This window comes from Genypterus blacodes, unplaced genomic scaffold (genome assembly GCF_046128005.1).
Source record: "Genypterus blacodes isolate CSIRO-AG114 ecotype Tasmania unplaced genomic scaffold, CSIRO-AGI_Gbla_v1 ptg000048l_1, whole genome shotgun sequence".
Taxonomy (NCBI): domain Eukaryota; kingdom Metazoa; phylum Chordata; class Actinopteri; order Ophidiiformes; family Ophidiidae; genus Genypterus; species Genypterus blacodes.
In genome coordinates this window covers 4,025,517-4,042,677 of record NW_027466861.1, presented here as the reverse complement: position 1 = coordinate 4,042,677, position 17,161 = coordinate 4,025,517, and the positions used below count along the sequence as shown (strand labels likewise).

Below are 17,161 nucleotides of genomic sequence, written 5' to 3'. Positions count from 1 at the left end.
CAGAACATCTGGCTCCTCTTCATCGTATCCTGTGGATCCATGTCAGCTTCTGTTGTCCAGTCTTCAGGTGACGATTGAGTCATTCTTGGATTCCTTTAGACTGATCACTGCTTCACTCCGCAGTCAGAGGAGCTGCCTGCCCTCTGGCCTTCCATCGTCATCATCATCGATTTCCCCCTTTTGCCTCACTCGTTGCGACTCACTACGGCTTTCTGCCGTCCCTAACCAAAGCTCCTAACACAACAACAACAGCAGCGCCTCTGTCAGCATGGGACATCATGACATAATCTGTGCTAGAAGAGGCTCGGCAGCTCTGGCCAGTGATGACGCCGGTGATGTCATGTGACCGCTCATCCACACAGAGAAACTCCTGCATTACAATGTGCTCTCGCTCCACTGGGGCCAGCGGTGACTCGCCTCAGAGCCAAGTGATGTCATAATGTGTGACCCCCACCCCGAACAAGCAGTCTGGAAATGGACTGTGTTCGTTTCATTACGTTTCACTTCTTGACACATGTTTGCTTCTTTCTTGCTTATAGGTATAAAGGGAAACCCAGCACCTTCTTACAGCTACAACATATGAACCACAAACAGCTGTGTCGTGCGTGTGTGTGTGTGTGTGTGTGTGTATCTGTTTGGGTGAATCACAGCACAGTATGTTCTATTATGTGCAGGCAAACTCCAAATTAAGCAACCAGAAGCACATAGATGGCCAGCGGCTGTATATCTGCATGCGCGCCGTGTGTGTTGCATGTGTGAACATGTATGCATACGGTATATATGTGCCTGTGTTTGCTCAGTGTGTAACGCAGAGAATGTGTCAGGCCACTCACCATCCCTCCTTTCCCATTTATGGTTATGAGCGCTGTATGTTCCTGTGTTCGGCCTTCTTACATCACTTCAGGGCAAAAGGACATCGGCCACTGGCCACTCCAGCCTCTGAAGACCTTATCTATCTCACACACACACACACACACACACACACACACACACACACACACACATAAAAATCTGTCCACTGTCTTTCCTTGTGACAGAAAGACACTAATCTCATAAACATGACAATTCTAAATACTACTTTTGTTTACATATTCTTTTGTTCTACATATTCCAGGACATACTTGATAACCCAGCCTGCTATGTAACATAACGAGCCTTCATACATGAAATCAATCGCTATGGACCCTTTCAAGCTTATTTTCATTGACTAAACAGCTGTAAAGATGGACAGAGACGCTCAACACATGGAATATTGTTAATGTATATGAAATAAATAGACTAATCATTCCCTTTAAGCGCTTTAAGGCAGTATTTACCAATCAATGGTCCTCTGGTGCCTCACAGCATGTCTTTCATCTACTGATTTGCTCCATCAGGTGTGCACACTTGACCTCGGGGTTCATGCCCAATCACAGATCTCAATTGCAGCTGAACACACCTGATTGAGCTAATCAGGGATGGAAAAACATGCAGGACCAGGATTGAGAACTGCAGCTCTAGAGACAATAAGAGGGCGGATAATTAACGGTGTTTAGGAGCCGCTTCAGGGTCTCTATGTAAATCAGTGGAGGTACTTAAGAAGTGCTGGGGAGAATACAAAGTATGGAGAGGCACGCTGCTTCTTTACAGCTTCTTTATATGCGTGTGTGTGCGCAGAGCCAAGGAGACACACACACACACACACACACACACACACACACACACACACACACACACACACACACACACACACACACACTCTCTCTTTACTTCTGAAACAAATGCAACTGTAACGTAAGGCCTTCATAAATGTCTCCCACGGCGCAAACACAACACTTCTGCTGCTGAGAACATGCTGAATAATGCATCATACCAAAAGCACAAAGATGTGTAAATATTGAATTATTAAATGGCGGAATAAAAACACGAACCGGTGTGCGGATACAGTCATATGGGAAGAATGAAAACTTAAACTACGTGGTGATTGATATAGGAGCCTGGGAAAGGGGTTTAAAATGGACGTCAGAGGTTGAAAGTTAAACACTGTTATGGATAAAGTGTAACTGAGCTTGTGTAAATGTGGACGTTAAGGTTGATGCTGTTATTCGACAAACAAACCAACGCTGCCAACATGAAAAATTCAAACGCTCAGGCGACTGCGAGGTACCACGGCGGAATCTTCTCCCATCCTCGCTGCTATTTTTGCAGAGCGTCCTTATATATAATTCACAAAATCCAAGAAGAATCCTCACACACACGCCATTAAACTCACCTTAGGGTCTGTAAAAACGGCTCTGTCATCCAGGGCACGTAAAATTGAGTTAACACACATATCAGTCGAGCCAGATGAGGGCGCCGTGAACGCCTCACGGGCGCGAGGGGAGAGCTGGCAAGCGGGAGCCGGAGTGCTGCGCGGATGTCACGAGACTTCCTATTGGTCGAGACTGTGCAGTGTTTTACGTTACACCCGCTGTGATTGGGCATGTATAAGTAGGCGGCGCTACGAGGGGTTTCATTGATAGTACGTACAGCTGGCGGCTACGGACTCGCCAGAAGGAAGAGTGAGAGGGGCAAGAAAGTGATGAGGGTTCGATGTAGGGGGATTTAAGAAGGCAACAGAGAAGTGCTTTATTATTGTTTTTTAATAGAGTGGCACACCAAAGATTAAGATACGCGCTCGGCCAAAATGCTTTGCCACGTTACTCGTCCGGATTCGGTGGTGATGGAAGTGGAAGTTGACGCTAAGGCGAACGGCGAAGACTGTCTGAATAAGGTAAATATGCGCCTTATTATGTCGCGTTTTGTACATTTTGATGCGTTTAAACACCAAATCGTGGAAGAGTCGAGCGATATAAGAGCAGCGACTCGACTGTCCAAACTTTGTCCTTTCCATTTCCCCTACTTAACTTCTGTGCAGCGACTCGGATCTCGCTTTTGTGATGTAAACACCTTGAAAATGTAACCAAGTTATCTATCTAATAATACGTTGCATTTGCTCTTGGCTTCGGCTAAGATCACTTTTTTTTTATTGAATCTGTAACAATACCAGAAGTATACCCATCGTTGCACACGGAGGCTCAGGAAACAAAATGTTCTTTGGCGCAGGAGCTATAGGGGAAATTAAACATTATGCTGGTAACCGAGTAGAGTTAAAACGTGGTGATCGTAGCCGGTGTCACTTGATTTAAAGGGTGAAATTGGCTGAAAGCGTCCGTCTCTTGATGATCGCCTCCCTCCGCCTGCACGCTTTGTCACGGGCAGATGGCTTCGTCAGGGGTTACTAAAGTTCACTCGCGTCTCTCTGAGTGTGTATGTGTGAAGAACGCGTTTTCCGGTCTGCAACACAAGTTTGGAACTAAAGTTGTTAAGATAAGATCCGAGTTCTTCGATTTCATATGCATGGAAGAATCCCAACTTTGGGGGGTTAGTCATGAATGGGTTTTATGTCGGATCTCCGGCTCCCTGCAGACGCTCACAGGCTGTTATGTAATAAGCCCCATTGCCGCCGCCGCTGAGGGGGCGTGGGACGCTGGGCTCCGTGTGCCCCTGTTACCCCGGGAGAGGCTCCAAGCTGATTTCCTCCAGCCGTATGAATAGAATATTGATGGGCGAGGAGCGGCGAGGGTGAAGAAATCCAATTGAATAAAGTGACAAACGCTTCCACTCAGATAATAAGCTTCTGTGTGTCGGGGCTTTATTGATTTCTGCAGTTTTGGATTCGGTGCCTTGCTCAAGGGCATCTTATTTTAGATTAGAGTTTCCGTTCTCATTTAGGTATCTGGCAGGTTTTGAGGTCATAAATCCACGTCTCCCCCTCCTCTCCCCCCTCTTGTCCCTCTGCAGGTTTGCAGGAAGTTGGGCATCATTGAGGTGGACTACTTTGGTCTGCAGTTCACGGGCAGCAAAGGAGAGAACCTGTGGCTGAATCTGAGGAACCGCATTTGCCAGCAGATGGACAACGTGACGCCCTGCCGACTCAGGCTGAGGGTCAAGTTCTTCGTGGAGCCCCATCTCACCCTGCAGGAACAGACCAGGTATGGAGACACACAGATGAAACGAAACTAAAAGGATGTTGGCTCACTGAAACATGACAAAAGAAAGGCAGACAAAGGAAATCCTCTATTAGGATCAATGTTAAAATGATTTTCACACCGGTTTTTGTCTTCGCGTCGCATTCATGTCACGTGCAGAGAAGAACAGGAGCCAAACACACAGTTAATTGTCTCCCACTCCATTATCTGAGCCACTCGTTTCCTATACAGTGAAATGCCCTGTAGTAACCTCATCTGCATGGCCGTCCGGGGTTACTACAGGTCATTCTGCTGCCACACAATCCATGAAATGTGATCCAGCCAAGTGAGGGGCTATGTGTCGCTCTGTGGCTGCCCCCCGGGGTCGCTCTGCCTCGGCTGCTGCCCCCCATTCAGCTCTAAATAACTTTTGTTGAGCTTTTTTGTTTTGTTTCAATTGTTTCGACCATTTCTGTCAGAACAAAGGCGTTGGCCCACAGCCGGCCATGCTGACCGACTCGCTGCTGCTCCATCATCTGGTCATAAGATGATGTCATTGTTGTGATGCAGACGTGTAGATGCTTTTTGATGACATGTATTGATGACAGCATTGGTGCAGTATTTGGACCTGTAGCTACATCCCTTTTCATCCATCATGTGTAATTCTAGTCTCGTGTTTTGTTTTGTTTTTAGAAATGCAGCAACCAACAATCTAGACGTTGTATAGAATCTTTGGAATCTCTCTGTCATCTCTTTTCTCCGGCAGGATTTGTTTAAATCCCTTGAGTCAAAGCAAGGCAGGGAGGCTTGTTGAGTCTGGACCCTGACCCAGTTTGTGTGAATCAGTTTTGGATCTAGTGTTGGTATCACTGACAGAGACGGGCATATCAACAGCAGACGGTGCCAGAGCCATTTGATCCTGCGGGTGCCCCATCTGAGAGGGCACCCCCCCCCCCCCCCCCCTCATCTCGTGCCAGTTTTGAGTCACACATGGTGCTGATATGCATCTCCCCCTCTCTGGCTACAGTTTGTTAGGCATTCCCGTCGGCTCTCCCATCCCTCTTTACATCGAGCCTTATTGCGTATAGAGACATTAGCTTTACACCCGTCCTCACACTGTCCCTCTGCTCATGTCACTCACCCCGCCTCGCCGCCTTATTTGGTAATCTTTGCACACAGAAAGTGAAAGGCAGTGGGGTGGAGAGAGGGAGAGATGGAGAGCGGGGGGTGGGGGGCACAGAGGACACTTGGCTGCCTGCTCGCTGACCTCCGCAAGATTAGCGGGGGTTATCAGCAGATGGCTGGCGTTGGGAGTTTGGAGGGGGGACGGGGGTCAAAGGGTTCTGAAAGAAGGTGAGGTGAAGTGCGGGGGGGCAAAGGTATGTGGGGATGCTGCTGATAAACGCTTGACTCATGACACCGGACGGACAACTAATGAGTTTAATTTTGGCTCAGCAGTCGTCCCGCCTGTCTGCACCATGATGTCGTTAACACCTGCATCCATGTTAGAGATTAGATCAGAATTTTCGATGACATTGTTTGCGAGTGGGTACAACTTTCCGACCGCCGATGCTTGAAAACACGACAAGGACCAAACCGCAAACTGTTTGGCATTTCTCTAATCTGAGGACTTTCAGTTCTGATAAAACTGGAAAATTGTCAGATTACACAACGGCTGCTTTGTCGAATGCTTGTGTGTGTGTGGGGTCATTGTGTTATAATTTGAGCATATTAACGGTGCACGAACGCAGCACAGGCCAGCGTTTCACTCAGTCTTTGTGCTGTAACCTTTGCCCTACTTAGGCACACACACACACACTTGCACATTCTCATTCTGACTGCATCTCTCTGGCCTGCAGGCATGCAGGCCTCATCTCCACACAACACACTCATGAGCTGCCTTCACACACACACGCCTGTAGCCCACCTCAGTCCACAGGCAACAGAGAGACGAGTTTAGGCCCCTAACGTATGAATTGTTTTACATAGACCGCCAATGAGTAACGGAAGTATGAGGTTGTTGACACCAGCTTGTATCTGGCTCTCTAACCACTGTTTGCTCTGTACTGGATGTATGTAAAACCCACGGCCGGGGCCTCTGCCTGCGCTGTGCCGTCATCGGGCCCGAGCGGCAGGGGTTGGGCCTCTCTGCCTCTGCACCCTGCTTAATTACGTAACCGATGGGGGACTGAGCGTGCACAAAGCTCAGCAAGCCGCTTATATAAGCTGCCACGTAAATCCAGGCAGGTCACTTCACAGCGTTCTGGGTGCAGAGAACAGCTGACGGCGTCGTGGCCTCGTGTTAACAGCTTTGTTTCCTCTTTTGGAGAAACCTGCTGGCACCTGAACGTCTATATTTGTTTCCTGTTGGTGCTCATTTTTGTTGTCTGTTATATTATAGGAAAGCTTATACAATGCATTCATGTGGGCTGATTTGATCTTGTACGATCAATACTGCTCTCCTACTCCTATACGTCTGTATACATAAGCAGAGAAGCTCACAGATCCTCTTTCTTTGTTATTGAGGCTTTTTATAGAAGCTTAAGACTTATTAAAGCTTTGGGGTTTTCGTCTTCCCCTTGTTCCATTTACCAGAAACGACTCTCCTTGCAAAACTTGCTTTTGTGGCGAAGTCCAAAGTTCCAAATTCTTGACTAAAGTGTTTTCTACTCTGTGCCAGCAGGGGAAACAAAAGCATCTCCAAAATATACCGGCCCGAGCACATCTGATTCCTATTAATCTGCACCTCTGCCGCACGTGAAGCGAAGTGTAGCGTCAGAAGTGGCTCGGGAAGGAGTCTGATCCCGAAGTAAACGGCCTCGTCTGCCGCGTCATTAAACGCCACCCTTTGCCAGCAGGTGTTTTTCACTCGCAGGTCAGGATATGTGACCGTTTTACCCCATTAGCTCCACGCGTTTAGCATTCTGATCAGGCCAAGGTCAGACACTCACAAAGGGCAGCACAGCCATTAGTACAAGGGGCCGGAGTTTTTAGCCTGTTCACCTCCTTTCTGGAGCCGAGTCTCTCTAAAGCCATTTTAGTTTTAGACTGAGGAGAAGCTTAATTGGTCCATTCTTCTCATTTTGAACACTGAAGACTAAATTTCTCGAAATTGTGAAACTCTGAATGACCTGGTGACAGAAATGCATCTTGTGGTTTCAATGGCTTATAGCATACAGGCACCGTGCTGTAATCATAAACACTCTGTCTCACAAGACTTTCTTCCTCCTGTTTGTTTACACTCTCGGCCTACGGCAGATCTGGTTCGTCTTGTTGGGAGCTGGAACACTTCCCGCTTCTCGTGTTGTTTTGGTTTTAGCAGCAGCGTCTTAAATCCTGTTTAACGATGAGCTTTAATTCCTATTTACCGTCCGGGACTCGGAGCCGCCCTGTGTGACTTGTTTGCGTTCAGGCACTGAAAGAACAGGGTCAAAGGTAGATTGTTTGCCATATAAAAAGGTTATAATGTTTTATTGCTGCTTTGCTGTTGAATCACACAATTAAAAAGTTTGATGATGAAAGGCTCTAACTTCCTTGTTGAGTTCGCACCTTTGTTTGGCGCTGTTGAGCCGAGGTTACTAGAGTTCATTGACTGTTAGTAACCCTCTTAGCCTACAGCTCCTAGCAGTGTTATTTGACTATCTTACAACCGCATTGTTTAGAGCCCGAGCCATGAGGTCTGAGGGCCGGGCCTGTGATTGGCTGGAGGAGGAGCAGCCGTTTCCAGGCAGAGGTGTAAGGTTTCATTTGGTGGGGACGTTTTGTTCTTTCTCTCTCTCTCTCTGTGAGTGTGTGTGTGTGTGTGTGTGTGGGGGGAAGAGCTGACGTCCTGCTTGAGTTATGAGCTCTGTTGGGCAGAAAGAGCTGAAAACGAAACAGCGGTTTTGGTTTTACAGATGGGAGAAGAGTTTAGTTCTCTTATTATTAATAAGCCCTTGGTGGTGACAGAAAGTTTCTCTCACTAACTCTGCACTCCAGAGGGTTTGGGGGTGTTTTTCTCTCTCTTTCCTTCTTTAAATGAAACGGTTCAAAGAGCAGCCCAGAGAAATCAGCAGAAAACTCCACTAATGCTGCCGGTGACCCACTTCCACTCGTCTCTTTCTCTGGGTTTAGGCCTGAATTAAGTGAATTATTCCAGCAAGGAAATCAGGTATTTAAACATCCCTGCAACAAAGACAGATGGCCCACCCCCCCCTCTTCACACACACACACAACCTCTGTTAATTCCCCATTGTGTACCGTAGGCAGGATGACGGTAAATGATTAAACCTCGTAAGACTTCAGATTAAAGTTTCTCTGTTAAGGGTGACGGAGCGATGAATGGATTGTGAAGTGAGACGTGGCTGTGGTTATCCTGCTGTCCGAGGAAAAAGGAAACTCTGCCATGACTAAGGACTCCAGTCATGTACTTGTCATGTCAGCTAACTGTTCCATTGTCCTGATCCACTAACGGATTGAATCACGTCTGCTGCCCGGTTGCTCATCACGGTCATTCATTAGCAGCCCGTCTTGTCGGTTTGGTTACGGGGCTGTTGATGGCTTCCCAGGGGGAGAACAGCATTTTTGAGGAAGTGCGTCCAATCTCTTCCTATCTATTCGTGTCTTGTATAGCCAGAGGACGCAGCTTCCCTGGCAGTCCCCTCTCATCATCAAAGCATTTCATCTACTCGGGGAAATATTCCAGCCAGAACGCATATAAATTGAATTTGATGCTTTTACTCATGCCGCTGCTTATAGCTTATGTTGTTATTGAGCTTGGGAGTTGTGCGCTGGGCTTTTGTCTCTTTGTCTCTGTGTTTACTCAGCACTGCGAGCAGGATGCAGTAGCATTATAACTTCACAGGGGCCCGAAGCAGGAGACACAGTTGCAGGCCATGGCTGTGGAGCAGCTGTGTATATTCAGCATCAGTCATGTGTTGTTTGGCGGCGTGCATATCTGATGTCGCTCCCTTTCAGCCCGGGGATGTGTAGGCAGCGGGGGAGCCGTCAGTAGCTGCATGAACTACAGTTACCTCTGTTGCCGGCTGGTAACCGACTGGGCTGCGCGGAGTCTTCTTGTTGACACTCTTGTTGCAGATGATGGTTGGGAGTTTGGGCTCTGATGAACACGAATCTGTCACATGACAAATCACGCGCGTCATTGGCAACGCAACTCCTGAAACACTAAGGGATCGGGGTCTCAAAGGTGGAAGCTGTAATTAAAGGGATCAGCTGCCTTTTCCCTTAATGGTCCTCTGATCTTTATTACCTGGTGTGGATCCGCGGATGAACTGTAGTAACCTCACCTCGCGCCCCGTAGTAACCTATTCGTCGACGCCCTGTAGTAACCTCTAAGACAAGTCTGGGCTATTGTTTGCGTCAGGCAGGTAGCTCACTTGCAACGTTCGCATCACATGACGCCTGCTGGGCCTGACACAATAGGTGTGTGTGTGTGTGTGTGTGTGTGTGTGTGTGTGTGTGTGTGTGTGTGTGTGTGTGTGTGTGTGTGTGTGTGTGTGTGTGTGTGTGTGTGTGTGTGTGTGTGTGTGTGTGTGTGTGTGTGTGTGTGTGTGTGTGTGTGTGTGTGTGTGTGTGTGTGTGTGTGTGTGTGTGTGTGTGTGTGTGTGTGTGTGTGTGTGTGTGTGTGTGTGGTATGTTTAGCACCATATCAAAGCGGCGTTTGTTATGCCCCGGGGCGAGCCAGGCGTGGGGCTTGAGTTGTTACGGTCTGCCGTTATCAGGGGCGTTGTGGATCGACTCCGTGTGGTTTGCAGAGAATGAGTTTTCGGCCCGAAGCGCCGCTGTTGTTGTTGCGGTGCACACGTGTGTTTGCTTTGCCACCTGGTGTGTGTGTTTGTGAGCCACTCCTTCGGGAGTCTGGTTTCCAGTCTTGTCACATGACGGAGGAAATGTGACCTCATGCTTGTTCCCATGTCCTCCGCCGGTCCCAAGAGGGGTCGCAGAGGGACGGGAACAAAACCCAAGGGGAGTTTGGGCTCTGATAAGAAAACGTGAGGCTGGGGAGCAAAGTTATTAAGTCTTGAATGAAACAATCCAAACAAAGTTGTCCGGTAAAACGTTCAGTTGGACCGATTCATAGGTAGCTTGGTGGTCTGCGGTCCATCCGTATCTGAACTGTAGCCCAGTAAACTTCCCTGCAGAGACGACCTACTGTCCTCTTTCCCCTAGTTGAGTCAAACAGACGCTGCATTCCTCTCTGTAACATCATAACACGACGCCACACCTCAGGGTGCAGATGAGTAACGCATCGCAATCACAATCGATGTTTTTGTTTTGCTTTTCTCCGCTCGTTGTGTTTGGGGTTACTTCAGTTCAAACTGGGCCAGGTGACTTAAGGATCCAGTCGGGTTGTTTCTCCATCTCTCCTGTTCTCCTCCTGCTGCTGCTGCGGAGAAGGAAGGAATGCCTCAGATCCCTGCGTCAAAACAATGGCGAGGCTGCCACGGCTTTATTGTTTTTGGAGGATATTGTTTATTAAAGCTGGTGTTATGCTCTTAGCCGGGCAGACATCAGATCAGTGTTTGCCGTGGAAACGCATCTACTGAGCAAGTAACACAGACATGAAGCTGCAGCAGGCTGGAGTGTCACACACATCCCAACCATGTTGCATCACTGAGGCCATCAATCATCTAACCCAGTTCTTCTTTTCCTGTCACCAACACACACTTTCACACGCATGAGTACTTCCTGTTGCTCAGGATGCAGTTGCTCGCTACTGAAACTTCTCCTTCTCTCAAATGTCAATTAAGGTTTGGTAAAGTGGAAGTTGAGTGAAGTGTTGTGGTGCGTTTGAGGAAGAGGCTGGAGAGGGGGAAAGTGAGCCAACAAAGCTTCTGTGCACAAACGGCTGACTTCCGCAATCAAACCTGAACCCCGAACTCAGCCACTGAAAACAAAAGATGTCCAGATTTCCCATTTTGACCTCTGTCCTCTCCTGTGTCCTCTCCTTTCAGACACGTCTTCTTCATGCACGTGAAGGAGGACCTGCACAACGGCCACCTGCGTATGGGCTCGGAGCAGGCCGAGGAGCTGAGCGCGCTGCTGGCTCAGGCCGAGTTCGGCGACTACAATCAAAACACAGCCAAGTACTGGTACCTGGAGCTGTGCGGGGAGGAGCCCTGTCCCGACACCATCAACAGGTACGGAATTCCCCCGGGAATGTGACGGCGCGCGCTTAGAGGGAACGTCCCTTATCTTGCCCAGGTTAAGTCGTGTGATGCAGGCAGGAAGAATCCAGAGAAATCCAATATTGAATCATTGCTGAACTCGTTTCCTACCGCCGTATCTGCTCGTAGAAGACAAAGTGTACCAGGATCGACCTGGAAGTCTGTCCCGTCTGTGCCTCCTGCCTGCCTGGATATTAATTACCGAACGCCCTGTTTCATTAGTCACGCCGTCTCCTCTCATTTAAAAAACGCTTTTGAAGTCTCTGCGATCGCACGACAGTCAAATCCGCTGACCTTGTTTCTGCATCAAGTCTCTGCCCTCCTGATGATTACACACACACACACACACACACACACACACACACACACACACACAGGAAGATGTGATGAAAAGTAAACAACAGGCCGGCCAAGCACGTGTTGCCACTGGTGTCCGAGCCAAAGAAACAGCGGGCGGACACAAAGTGTGTTTGGACTGTTGAACAACTGACGCAGACAGACGAGACCTCATCTCACACATACACACACACACACGCTCAGCTAAATGGAGCAGCTGACAGGGTGTCGGATCTCCGTACAGGCAAGATTTTGTTTTTGTTTTGTTCCTGTTTTCCATCTTGGCTCGCTTCCACTTCAGACGCCGCCACCTGTGACGATATAAATACACCCAAGCGCTCCGACTAGAGGCCGTGTGGGGACAAGTGAGTCTCCATACTCACAAACCTCATCGCCTTAATTGAATTCGCCGACGTTGCCCCGCTTATATCCGTCTCCCATCTTCCCGACTGATCTAAAGGGTATTTCAAACGGCACATCTCAGCCAAATGAGCACTCTGGAGATGAACAGCCGTCCTTGATTAGACGCCTGTGCTGTCCGAACAGTTGAGGCTCTTCCAACAGCTGCAGACGGGCAGACGAGCGGCTCAAATATCCAGAGACTTCCCACAGAAATGTCTGTTCCACCTACCGTCGTTGGGATTGGGACGGCTGCGATGTCTCCAACTTTCTTGGCTTCCCCCCGTTTACATTTTGTAGAAGCATTTGTTTGCGTCCCACGCGGCTCCGGGAGACTTCTCAAATAACTCCACCTTGTTTACTTCCCTCACATTCTGTCCATTGAAGCGTTCCTTACACTCATCCTGCCTCCTTCCTCCTGCAGCATCGTATCCAGACACAAGGACCTTGAGGGCTCCAGTCAGGGCTCTGTGGAGTACCAGGCGCTGCAGCTGGTCTCCTCGCTGGAGCACTACGGCGTGGAGTGGCACTGGGCGCGCGACGGCAACTGTCAGCGGCTGGCCATCGGCGTGGGGCCGGAGGGCATCGCCATCTGCAAGGAGGACTTCACTTTAGTCAACAGGTAGAGAGAAGCAGACACACACATGTCCCACTTCTTCTTCGCACGGGGATATGCAGTGTTTAAACGCCTTTTTTCCTTTGTCTGGTCCTTTGCAGAGTAAGCTACCCCGTCATCCAGATCGCCACCCAGTCGGGGAAGAGCGTTTACCTGACGGTCACCAAGGACACGAGTGACAGCGTGGTGCTGTTCTTCAAGCTGATCAGCAACCGGGCAGCCAGCGGCCTCTACAGAGCCATCACAGAGACGCACGCCTTCTATAGGTGAGCAGAGACGGGAGGGTCGTGTGTTGATCCGGTCGGAAAGATTGTAAAGTTTCACAGACGCCTTCCAGCCGTCAATCATCTACTAATCTGACCCATGGTGGCGGAGCGATTCATCACCGCCGAAGCGTGTCGGTGTGTTCCGAGCGGGCCTGATGTTTAATGGCGTCACTCTAAAGCAGATAACGAGTTTTTGTAAAGATTGGTTCTGCTCTGTTTGGCGTGTAGAGCTCGCTGAATATGCATACACACCAAAGAGGGACAGAATGGACTGAGAGTGTGTGTGTTTGTGTGTGTGTGTGTGCTCCAGTTCCTTTTTAACCACCTCAATGAGAACATGAATAGTGAGACGGGATGACCTCCATATGATTGTCTTGGGTCTTGATGGTAACCGGGACGTGATGTGTTTATGTGTGTGTGTGCGCTGGGGAGCGTTTGTGTGCAATTTGTAGCGAGCGAGCACGACCCAAATGGCTGAGCTGTGACATTGTTCGCCGTCACAAAGGTACAAAAGACGACATTCTCCTTTTTTGTTCAGGGACGAGTTTTAGCTGTGAGTGTGCAGATTCTTTTTGCGCTCGTCTTCGTCTGGCTTGCTCGACAGACACACACACACACACACACACACACACACACACACACACACACACACACACACACACACACACACACACACACACACACACACACACACACACACACACACACACACACACACACACACACACACACACACACACACACACACACACACACACACACAGTCACAGTGGCGTTGGCGCTGCATGAAGCTCTGGTGATGCCTTTAGTAATCTTGTGTTCCTGCGTTGCTGTTTCCTCTGCAGGTGTGACACAGTTACCAACGCGGTGATGATGCAGTACAGCCGAGACTTCAAAGGCCACCTGGCGTCACTCTTCCTCAACGAAAACATCAACCTTGGCAAGAAGTACGTCTTCGACATCCGACGGACCTCCAAGGAGGTCTACGACCACGCCCGCCGCGCCCTCTACAACTCCGGCGTGGTGGACCTGGTGGCTCGCACAGGCGGTGGCGAGCGCTCGTCGCCGTCTCGGTCGCCGTCTCGGTCGCCGAGCCGGGACAGCCAGCAGGACGAGGGGTCGGACTGCGGCAGCTGCCAACAGAGCCGCGCCCTGCAGGAGAGGCTGCAGAAGCTGCGGGAGGCGCTGCTGTGCATGCTGTGCTGCGAGGAGGAGATCGACGCAGCCTTCTGCCCCTGCGGCCACATGGTGTGCTGCCAGACGTGCGCCGCGCAGCTCCAGGTGAGCCTCGCTCTCCTTCTCCCTCTCCCTCTTTTGTCTCTAGAGTGGAACGCTAGTTCACAAAAGCTTTTCATTTTACTTTAGTTACAACCTCTGATCCCTTTTATAATCTCTAAAAACTTACAAAGCTTCACTGATTGCTGATTATAGCAGCCAGGAAACTTCCATCCATCAAGTTAACTCAGACATGTGACCTGGTTAATAGATTTGTGAATCAGTCTCTAACCCTGCTGTCAGCATGAATGTGGACATGTTTTTGGCCTCAGGTTCCCATGATTGTAAATCTGAACTGTCATTAACACTTGGCACCATTTTTGGACTTTGCTCATCATCGAGTGACGCCGCCTCTCTCATGTTTCCCTGCAGATGTGTCCGGTGTGCCGGTCGGACGTGGAGCACGTGCAGCACGTCTACCTGCCCACCTGCACCAGCCTGCTGAGCCTGACGCTGCCCGACAACCACCAGCACCGCGCCGACAGCAGCCCCGCCCCCATCCGCAGAGACACCAACTGCTCCTCCACAGAGTACGACCACAAGATGTACCACACGTAAACAATCAAACAAACAGAAAGACTCCCGCCGTGAACATTTGGGAGAGGAAACGGTGCAGAGTCTCATCCCATCCATTTCCTGCCTAAGACGAATCTCCTGCAGCTGAGACGAGGACGGACCGTCAGCCGCACCACACCACTCACCGGCGTCTGCGCTCCTCCATCCTTTCCCTCTCGTCTTCTTTGAGTCTCTTTGTCTGGCGTCTCTTTTGTTACCAGCCAAGGCAGCAGCATCACTGTGTGCTTGTTCCGTTTTAAATAATATTCCCTGCCAAACTGTCATTTTTAGACCTTTAGTATTCTGTTAAATTATTGCATCAGTTGATCTGATACAAACTAGAAACATTGTTTAATTTTTGTTTGAATTTTGTTTTGTGTAGGGGTTGTTGTTGTTCCTGCTACATATCAGGCTCTTAGCCCCCGAAAAAGTTGGACCTCCTGTTTTAGCGCTAACGGCTTAACACTGTACAGAACAGGGACGTAAAGTTTGTTATCTTAATTTAAAAAGTTTCCTGACATTTTACAGCTTGACAGCTTTTGAGTTTTACGATGTTCTGGACTGGGATGTGATCTTTTTTTGGCTTTTCATTTTTATTTAATTCCCACGTGTTTTCAGGATAAACATGCCGGCGAGGAGGCGTTCAGGGACATTGATTCCACGCAGAGGGACACCGCTGTCCCATACAGGCAGGGTCCTTTTTTTTTTTTTTTTTAAACAAGCCCACCAGAGCTTGAGGCCTAATGTTTCACACACTCCCAGAATTCACAGACCCACGCTAACTTAAGTTTCAAATTAAAAGCACAAAAAATGGACCTGTGACAAATGTGGGCGTGGCCTCCTCTGGCTCGTAACGTTCTTATCTCAGTTGTACTCGTGATTCTTGCTTTTCTTTAAGGGTACTAGGAGATCTGTCAGTGCAATATTTTTGCTCGATTTTAATTCAGTTTATTTTTCAAGTTTTTATTGAACTTTAGAACAATTGTTTTAAATATTCAGTATATCTACATCGTCACTTTACCAAGGAAGTTTTCTACTCGTGTGTGTAGGGGGTTTGGCCTTAATGTAGCAGCAACGCCACCGTGTTCATTGATTCTATATCCTTTGCACAGAAGACAATGTTTTATTTGTTTAACGCTGACTCGACTCAGCTCAGTCACTGCAAGGGAAGGACTTTTATTTTTCCACGTCGTACAAGTAGCGATTTGTTTCTGTTTTCTGAAGCAAAAGCCACTGTTAGCTCTGTAAGATACGGACATAACTCTTAGAAAGAAATACTTTTATATATAAATATATATATTCTGCTTTGAACAAGAAGTATTAATAAAGTTGTTTTTTTGAGACGAGCCTCTGTGTGGATATCTGGGAGGTTTGTTAAAAATCTCTGTTGCCGTGGTAATGACATCACACTCGCATTTGCTTTGACATTTCGTGTATTCTTCTCCTACTCTTACAAGGCACTGGGAGCTTTTCAGACGTACTTACTGGCATAACCCCGAGTGACGCTCTGACACAAAGAGGCTTTTATAGTGAGGAGACAAGACGAGCGCGATGGGATGCGATCACACAGCCTTTCTTCCCACTCTGGCGTCACTCTGTTGTTAACGCCAAGAAGGCTGATGACAGCAGGGAGGAGAGAGGGAGCAGTGGGTTCTAGTCGGCACCACAGATCTTCACTCTTTGCTGTAAGGCAAAATGAAAAGTTTCTTTAATGCGTCTGATACAACACGAGGTCATGAACAGCATCTTTTAACTTTGTCCAATTACCATGACCGGTATGATCTGCTGGATCTTAATCTCATTCAACTTGTTTATCCAATTCGCGTTTAATTAACTCTTCACTTGATTCCCTTTGAACAGGTTGGTTTGCTACAAAAATCTAAACAAATCCATCAAACAGCAAGCCAGTAAATGTGCACTTCAAAGACACCTGATCAAAAAAAAAAAGGAGCTCAAGGACGCCAATTTACAGTTTAGGTGTAAAGTGTCCTCGTAAAAAAACTGGTGGTGTTGTTCATAAAAAAACAGGGCAAGGTTCTGTTTGAGGTTAAACTTTATACTGTATCCCTTTCCTCCTGGTGAAACATTAAATGAGGGTTAAGATGACATATAAACAAACGGCGGTCACACAGCCTGAGTGTTTGATCAATAACAGCCACTGACACAAAGTCACCTCCACTGTTGCCCTGAATCACAAACGCTGCCAAAAACCGCTCGTGAGGATTTCTGACCGGCACGACATCATAGGCTGTAATACAAACGCAACAAACATCACTGCCAAAAAAGTGGAGAGAGAGTGAAAACACAGATAGGGTGAGTTTCAGAGATCAGCGGGGCGTTTTAGAAAGAATGCAGGGACGTAAACAGAAATATACACACTTAACACATCACATCAATCCTACTGTGAATGTTAATCTCATGTAATTGCTGCTAAATATGGATTTAAACACAGTGGGTGATGGCATGTAACATTGATTGCTCAGAGAAAGTCAAGTCAAATTACATTACATTACGATCATTTGGCCGACGCTTTTATCCAAAGCGACTTACACTACATTA

At 48.3% G+C, this 17,161-nt stretch overlaps 2 protein-coding genes across 2 annotated transcripts in view; one reads left to right on the top strand and one right to left on the bottom strand.

The window, feature by feature from the left end:
* The window catches only part of dtnbp1b (dystrobrevin binding protein 1b), a 36,416-nt gene extending 34,745 nt beyond the window's left edge, over positions 1-1,671 (bottom strand). Inside the window, exon 1 of the mRNA XM_076149768.1 lies at positions 834-1,671. The gene's annotated coding sequence lies outside the window, so the exon portion shown is untranslated. The remainder of the gene's footprint in view (positions 1-833) is intronic.
* Positions 1,672-2,513: 842 nt separating this feature from the next.
* Positions 2,514-15,948, top strand: LOC143000625 (E3 ubiquitin-protein ligase MYLIP-A-like). Its single transcript, XM_076150013.1, has 7 exons — positions 2,514-2,752; positions 3,823-4,013; positions 10,943-11,128; positions 12,315-12,512; positions 12,608-12,772; positions 13,618-14,053; positions 14,420-15,948. Exons 1-7 carry the CDS (start codon positions 2,666-2,668, stop codon positions 14,603-14,605), a joined length of 1,449 nt encoding a protein of 482 aa, XP_076006128.1. The 5' UTR covers positions 2,514-2,665; the 3' UTR covers positions 14,606-15,948.
* The last annotated feature ends 1,213 nt before the right edge of the window (positions 15,949-17,161 follow it).